Genomic DNA, 8391 nt, shown 5'->3' on the forward strand with positions numbered 1-8391 from the left:
GGGGAGGGGGCGGGGGGGGGGGGGGGAGGGGGGGGGGGGGGGGGGGGGAGGGGGGGGAGGGGGGGGGGGGGGGGGGGGGGGGGGGGGGGGGGGGGCTAGTTAGATCTAGCTAAATTTCTAAACAAAAATCGTTTCACAACAAAAAGTCAAAGGTTTTGTTTTGAAAATGTTGAAACAAATCATTTTGACTTTTCTAATTTTGTTTTCTTTTTTTCTCAGTCCAAACTGCATTTTTCAGCGAAAAATCTATTCATCCAAAACATGTTGCCCAGCTCTCCTGATGGGTTTTCTACCAGAGCACAATATTGCAGACTAAAGGAAATGAACATTTTCCTGTTGAACACCCCAAATCAAGAGAGGCTTAAGGGGAAGACTTGTACTGATTTATCAATATCTCTGTATCTAGGGTTTCTACATGGTACTTCCCGTTATAATCTTTCCTTTATTATGCCCTGCCCTCCACTTGCCTCTCTTTGCACAATAGAGAGAGTGATCATGGCCCATTTCATTTTAGTATCAATTTTCATTTTTAGATGTCATACCTGTTAAGGTTGGAGGTCCAGAATTCTGGCGGTTTTATGCAAATTATGTAACCTAATTTGCATACTGTATGAATTATTTTATTTACTTGAATGACAGCGAATGTCCGGATGATCAAAACTTAAGCACTAGAAGGCTGCAGCAAGGGATGAGTTTTAAGAACATTAGGACTACAATCCTGATTGGCTCTGGTATCTCCCTGGGTTAGTGTCTAGATAACTCTGGTAGTGCCCTAAGGCTCTGGCCCTCTCTGCTCCTTGTCCCAAATTGGGTACAGTGCTGTGGTTGGGTTGCTAGCCCCTGATACTGGCTGCTGCTTGCCCTGCGTTGGGAGGATGATCTGGCTACTTCCTGCCATCAGCTGGAGATGCTTCAGCCAGGCTGCTAGCACCTGGCTGGGCGACTAGCTCTGCCTACTGCTACTTGACTGGGGGGCTCTGGCTCAGGCTCTGCTTGTTACTCCCTGAATACAGCTCACAAGTCCCTCTGGCCAAGGATTACTGACCAGAGCAGTGCCTGTGAATCAGACCCGCAGCCGGAGTAGAGCTGCTCTCTCAGTTCCCATGACTCACCCCTCGAACAGAGCCGGCAAGGACTCATCATTCAGGCAGCCGCAGCACTCCGCTGCACTGACTCACCCTCTAAGTAAGGCCCTACTTAATTAGCGATATTGCGGACATTGAGGATCCTGCAATATTAGGTTTCCAACACAATTTTTATTTTAATTCGCTTACTTTGCGCAGTCCACAATTTTGTATACATTTTGAGGTTTGCAACACACGCTTTCCCCCCCATTAGTAAAGTAGAACCCCATTGGTGACTAGTGTCCTTGGTTGGCCAACAACTGCTCTGACTGACCTGCTACAGTTTTGATATATTTGCTCTCAAGTTATCAGCTTGTCACTTTGAATTGCATCTATGTACTGTATGGTTCTGAGAGAATGCCAGAAGGTTCAGAAGCTTAATCTGAAAGTTTGTCTGTAGTTTATCTGAACGTCTCTTTTTCTAGGAAAGGGTTTAGAGGTCTCCTGAGTTCAGACACCTGGACAAGGTGTCTAGTGCTTCCTGGTTTCGGCCTTGTTGCTGCAGTCCTGAAGCCTTACAATTCCAACTGCTCTGCAGGGTGAGTTCCATTGAATAACACCGAGTTCCTTTTTTTAAAAAAAACTCACTTCTGGCAGGTGAGGTAGAATTTTAAGGCTCTCAGATGGCAATGCTTTGAGGATATCTTTTCATGGCATTTTGGTATCTGAATTTCCTTATTTTACCTAGCCTAGCTGGTTAATGTCTGGTCTCTGTCTTGTGAGATTTCATTAATGAGCTCGGAGACCCTTGGGTGAAAGGCATTGTAGAAACGGAAAATATGGTTGTTCCTGTATTAAGTTGCTGTGTTTAAAACGGATCAGATATTATCATCTCAGTGTGGTCAGTGCTGTACAAAGCAGAGCAGAAGACATTGTCTCTGGTTCCAAAGAGATTGGACTGGTCCTACCTACATCATGCTGAAAGCCTTCAGTTTGTATTGGCCATAACTGGAGTTAAGGGCTTTTAGCACTTCTCAGGATCAGGTCTTGAGTTAAAAATCCATTGAGACCTAATATATCATGGCTAGAGGAAGGTCAATCTATAAAGTTGTGTGGACATCTGTCTCTCTTTGGTGGATCATTGTGAAGAGCCTTCACAGAGAATACGGCAGCAAAGATTTGAAGGAAGACACAAATCATTTGGTACCCAAGGAAAGGGAATGAGGGAATTCTAAGTATAAGAAACAGCATGGAAGAAATCATGGAGCCAAGAATGGGTGAAAGTAAAGACAAGGAAGTTTTGGACAGGAAACTGCTGCTGCTTTTAGTTCCTGTTGGTGGGCTCTCAGTCTGCTACTGAATGGGGGAGGGATAGCTCAGTGGTTTGAGCATTGGCCTGCTAAACCCAGGGTTGCGAGTTCAATCCTTGAGGGGGCCATTTAGGGATATGGGGCAAAAATTGGTTGGATGATTTAATTGGGGATTGGTCCTGCTTTGAGCAGGGGGTTGGACTAGATGATCTCCTGAGGTCCCTTCCAACCCTGATATTCTATTATTCTAATGTTCTAACTGTATTTAATGGCACATGAAAAGTGAGACAGAATGCAGTTGCCCTTCTGATCAGCAATGACATGGAAGTTTATCTGCTCTGCCTGCTAATGCAGCAACATCAATATACAGTTCCTGTCAGAACTGCTGTGTCATTAGGAAAAAGGAGAGCACAAACTGCAAATTAGCGGAGGGGTGTTTGAGGGAAGGAGGGAGAGGAAAAACGCTCTGCAGTCGATTAAGAGCTTTGCCTTTCAAGAAATCAATCCGCAGGCGCTTGCTCAGCCTCCCGGGAACACATCACTCAATTGTTTCACGGCTGTGACCTGAAATGTGGAGTCAGAACGGCGCGAGGGCACTGCTGAAGAAGGGAAACAGCAGCCAGCAGCGGCCCCCGCATGCCAGGAGGGGCTCACTGAATAATTTATAAGAGGCTAAACCATCAGACCAGCGCACGGGTGCTGCCTATTACTCGGGCTGATTAACTCTGGCTCCTGTGCTGGACGGCTTGGCCCAATAAACGAGGCCATTTATTTATTTATTTATTTGTGTGTTGCTTCCCTAAAGGCTGTGCAGTGAGGCAGCAGTTTGGTGGAGTGCGGCTAGCAAATAACAGTCTCTGTCTGCTGATTAGTGAGCCGTTCAATTGGAGATGGGTCACATGGCTGAAAGGACATGCTGGACAACCGTTCAGGCAGCGATGGCTAACTTCAAACCCCCGTTAGGCATCAGAGCCTGACAAATGTTAACTGAAGCCATATTAAATATTAAAAAGTGCATTTTTCACCCTCTCCAGAGGCCTAAACAGAAGAAATGGCACCAGGCCACTCATTTGGGGTCTGATCTAAAGCCCAATGCGGGGAATAAAAAGATGCCCATTGACTCCAGTGGGATTTGGATCAGGTCCTTTAGTTCTTGTCAACATAGAGAACCATGAAGCAGTGTTTTAAATGTCTTCAGTGTGTCCAAATCACAACGTTCTGATCCATATTTTGGACACCCTAAAAATCTGGGGTTGTCCCAGCCTATCTCTAGTATTGGTGGAGTTTCACTACAACTGAGTTTACGATAAGCCAGTTTCACACTGGGGGTGTGTGCGTGCGGATTTCACTTGTTTTACTGTTTACCTGTCTTCTTAATAGCTGAAAAATTGTAAATTATGCGTTTTTAAAGCTAGCTGTGGTCGGGACACTGATGTCTCTAGGGTTCAGTCATGAGCTATAGAGCCCTTAACTTCCGATTGGTAGCAACCAAAACATTTTAGCATTTGTTGGCTGGTCAATGGCCACTGTGAAATGAGTTTGGTGGGTCTCAGTCCATTTACCAGTGGCTAGATATTCACGTCACAAAAACCTCTCTCACAGCTGGCACTAACAGTCCCCCCTTTCTACCTGAGAGGCCAAAGATTGAATGAGCCATGGTGACTAAACTGTCTCCACTCCTATGGGTAGTCCCACTCCACATGAGGGGTGTGGCACACCAGCAGGAGGTTAAAGATCACATAGCATGTGACAGAGTATAAGAGTCTTAGACCCAATGCCCTAGCCAAATGCCAGCTTGACCAATTCCATTCTGCTTGTCTAAATCCCTCCTACAGTCTCAATGATACTGAACACCGGTGGCCTGATTTTCAGGGGTGCTGGGTACTCGCAGATCCCAAGGAAGCCAAGCCACTCTGCTAAGCTAGGTCACTAGTGCCCATTGGCAAAAGCAGAATAAGCAAAAATCTGTGCTACTTGGCATTACTTAGTGAAAGTCTGACAAGGAATTATCCAACGTCAATTTTGTTTCAAAAAGAACACACATCTGATTTTAAGCTTTGTGCTACAAATGGCCATTTTTGGCCAACCCACGCCCCCTTTTGGAGAGCTGCCATTAGGAACGCAGCTGTGAAGAACCACACACTCTCTGGAGGGAGGGCCGAATGCTGGCAGATCAGGACCTAAGAGTGTCAGCTGCTGTCAGCCTTTCAAACTGACCCCCAACTCAGGACACTTTTCAGAGCTCGGCAATGGCGTTGTGCAAAGGGAATAAGGCCCTGAGTTTAACTGGACTAAGGCAAGAGAGAGCATGAGTTTCAAATTTCAAAATCACTGACACCCTCAAGTTCACCCTCACTTTTTTGCCCTCCTATGTTACCTTTAATGGTCTAAGGGGCCATGCACTGGCAGAGGCATCCCACATATATACCATCCTCCATCAGGGTGCTTCAGTTCTGGCTAGGAGGGACCAACTCCAAGGCTGGGAGGGGAGTTTATTGTACCGTATTTTGGCCAACTATCTGAATAACCAGCCTGTGAGTCTTTTAAAACGTCATGACTCTTCAGATAGATTGACCAAGCTTCAACCTTCAGAGCAGCGCGAGACCTGTTTTGTCTTTAACCGCTAGGTCCTACACCCTTACGCTGTGTGTGTTTAAGACAACACAGAAAAGTCAATACAAAAAAAAACAAACTTTCAGACTTTCTGAGCAATCCGCTTCATGCTGCGGCTCATTAAAAATTCACTCCGGCTTTGCAAATCTTAAGCAAGGCAAATTTCAGCTGCATTTACGATAGATTTTCCCCTAAATTCATTTTTAACTATATATTCCCCAAGTGGTACCAATAGCTCGACAAATGAAATTTCTGTACACATGCCCACGTGTGTGCTGCTGGGATAGTCTCAAGCAGGGAAACTAGCTGTTGCCTCAGATGAGAGACTAGGGGGTTGGAGGTGTAAATGCATGATGGGAGATACTCTGCACTTCCCTATAACCTTTCCCTATAATGCTGGGATAGCCAGACTCTGATCTGATTGAAGATAAACCTCTGTGTGATGTAGGAGAATATTTCTCTGGTTACTGTGATTTGAGTTCTTTTTACCTTAAAATGTTTTTGCAGTTATGGAAATCTAATGTCTAATCATATTGTAAAATATAGTCGTGTCAAGAAATAAATAACCTGTATTGAAGCAACCTTGTCTGCACCTGATTTTAATGGAGAGAGGCAGAAAGCAGAAAATGTAATTATCCTTCAAGACACTGTATGGAAAATGATGTTATCAGCGCAATACTCTGGACATGCAAGTGAAATTTAAACCAGCCTGTAGCCTTCTCTAAAGAGAGATCCTAAATCAATTCCCTGATGAAAAAGACACATGAACCAATCCACTGGCTCATCTCCTGTTTTATCAATACTGTTTTAATATTTTTCTGATCTGATCACCATAGTTCATCATAGTTCATCCTGTTTTTTATTATCCTTTCAACCTTAAAGATGTATTAAACCATGGCAGGAAAAGCTGTTCTTCCACTCCAATGCCCAGCTTCCATGCCCTCGGGGGAGCCATTCTTTATCATAATCGAGATATTTTTAGAATCCTATGTAAATACCAGTGCAGTTTAATCAAATATGAAAAATGTCCAGCTGCTATGCATTGGTCCTAGTCCTACTGACTTTCAAATATTAACCATTTTAATTTAACCTTACCCATCAAATCCTGATCAAAGTAAGAAGAAACTTGAGTGAATGGTCTATCCTTATACAATAGCAATAATATTTCCTAGATAGAATGGCTCTGTCTTTTAATTATTTTTGTAATAAAACTAACTGTAACATAGTTCAGATCTTTTCAGCAGTGCCATCTAAAGAAACTGGCATCTGACTCTTGTCCTATCTAGTACCCCCTATCAAAATAAATTATTGGAATATCTCAATTCTTCCCCACCCATCCACCCAATTTTCTTTCTTTCTTTCTTTCTTTCTTTCTTTCTTTCTTTCTTTCTTTCTTTCTTTCTTTCTTTCTTTCAATAAACAAAGACAATATGTTATTTTCTTGTAATAAAATGAGCTGATAAATTGCACATCCTATTTTAATTCACAGGAAAGGAGAATGGGGTATATAGGAGGAAGGAAAATATGTATATTGGTTAGCCCAGATTCCTTGAAGAAAGAAAGAAAAGAACCTTACTAAGAGACTTTAAATATCTGCTTTCCCTCCTTCCATCCCCTTCTTTTTTTATTTTTTTTTTAAAGTTAGGTTTAACTATCCCATGACTGACAATACTGACTGATTTTTGCTTACCTGCCTCACCATGACCAGAAACAATGTACTCCAAGAACACAATCAGCATGATGCCTTTCTGCTGCATGTCTGTAAGGGGGGAAAATATCTGTCCTTAGTGGAGCAAAAAGAATGTCATAAATCTACAGGTTTGGTGTCTGCATGTTCTTTCTTTCTTTCTTTCTTTCTTTCTTTCTTTCTTTCTTTCTTCACCTTCTTCTCAGGGCAGGGATCCTGGCTGGTGTCTCATTCTTCTTGTTTTATTTTAAATACAGACAGCTTTCCAGGTCTCAGATGGCTTCTGTGTGTATGACCCACATTGCTTCCAAATAAATAAAGGAATGGGTAGATGTTAGCCCTTTGCATCCAGAAAGTAGGTGAAATTCACATCTCTGACACAGCCCGGAGACAAACCATCACTGAGGAAGCAAAGCAAAGCTCAGGTCTCCGGTCAGATCTGATAATATGCAGTTATTTTACTTGCTATTTTAATCTTTCACTTTCATTTGCGGTCCTTGCTTCTTGGGTCCCCCGCCCCCCTTATCCCCTCCCTACGCCCCCTCCCTCTGCTGCTAATGGGGGTGCAATTAGGGGCCATGCACCGTTAAAACCTTGCTTTGTTATGAATTTTGTCCTAGACAGTGCGCTCTTCCCTTTTGCTCCCTGAGGCAGAGGGTCATAAGAAGAACCAAGTTTGCTTTTCTTTCTGAGAGATGATCGGACAATTACTCGTCTCTCTCTCACCCCCTTACTGTCCCTGCTCTCACTTTTCCACCAAGGGGCTAGCTTCACAAACTGGTCGTCAAAGGGTAATAATGAAGTCACCGCTGGTGTCAATGCACACAGAATCGATTGCCCCCTTTTACTGTTCTTCTCTGCCTCCTGGGACTTGATTTGTTCCTGGAAATTATGACAGATTAGGTTCCTGGTGGGGAGGGGGTAGCATTTGGTTTAGGGGAGCTGGGGGTTCGGGAGGGGGTTGGAGGAACTATTTCTCCCTTCCATATGCCTTGCAGAAAAAAGGGGGGCGAGAGATCCTCCCTTTTGCTATCTGGACAGGGGTTTCGCCCCCTCGTTGTGCTATTTAGTTATCTTCAAGTTTTCTCTCTGTCTCCCTTCAGCTGCTAGCACATCTCTCCGTCCTAACTGGCCAGCTCTGCCCTCTGGTCCTGTCTGGCTGCAAAGGGGATTATTATAACATGTGATCTTCTTCCTGTTCTTTATATGTTTTTAGCGGCGGTGAGGCGGGGGGGGGGGGTGTCGTTTCCACACCCCTTCGGCTGGGCTTGTAGCTGATCCTTGCTCAGATGCATGTTTTATTTGTTTGCCAGCCGCATCTGCCTCCTCCAGGAGCCAGGCTGGGTGGGGGGAGAGGTTAGAGCAGGCTTGTCACTTTCAACTCAGGCGCGCCCCAACTTTGCTCCTGTGCCTTTAAATTAAATACCCAGCATGTGAGACTGGCGGGAGGGGGGGAATCCTCCCACCAGCTGCTCGGCTCTCGCCTCTGCAGCGCCCTCTATCAGGCAGCCGGGCACATGACAGCTGCCTGCTGCAGGTCACTAACCAGACAGAAACAGCGGGGAGCAAATAGCTTCCAAAGCAAGGAGAGACCAATGAGCTCAGAGGGTAGGAGGGGATTTCAAAACAAATGGCAACGGATTTGCTAGGCCAACCTGCCAGGCAAGATGTGTACATGAGTGTGCCCTGCTTTGTTCAAGGCACAAAATGAGACAGT

The 8391-nt window shown here is 44.7% G+C and overlaps 1 protein-coding gene across 2 annotated transcripts in view; it reads right to left on the reverse strand.

Moving 5' to 3' along the window:
* Window positions 1–7932, reverse strand: part of LOC117880397 (netrin-4-like) — a 73391-nt gene extending 65459 nt beyond the window's left edge. The window contains exon 1 of one of the 2 annotated variants that reach the window (XM_034776546.1): window positions 6678–7929. In XM_034776546.1, coding sequence (XP_034632437.1) covers window positions 6678–6744 — 67 coding nt within the window. In that variant the 5' untranslated portion in view covers window positions 6745–7929. Of the gene's footprint in view, window positions 1–6677 lie in introns of both variants that reach the window. The other variant, XM_034776547.1, reaches the window with a different exon arrangement.
* Between the last annotated feature and the right edge of the window lie 459 nt (window positions 7933–8391).

Source organism: Trachemys scripta, chromosome 7 (genome assembly GCF_013100865.1).
Source record: "Trachemys scripta elegans isolate TJP31775 chromosome 7, CAS_Tse_1.0, whole genome shotgun sequence".
Taxonomy (NCBI): domain Eukaryota; kingdom Metazoa; phylum Chordata; order Testudines; family Emydidae; genus Trachemys; species Trachemys scripta.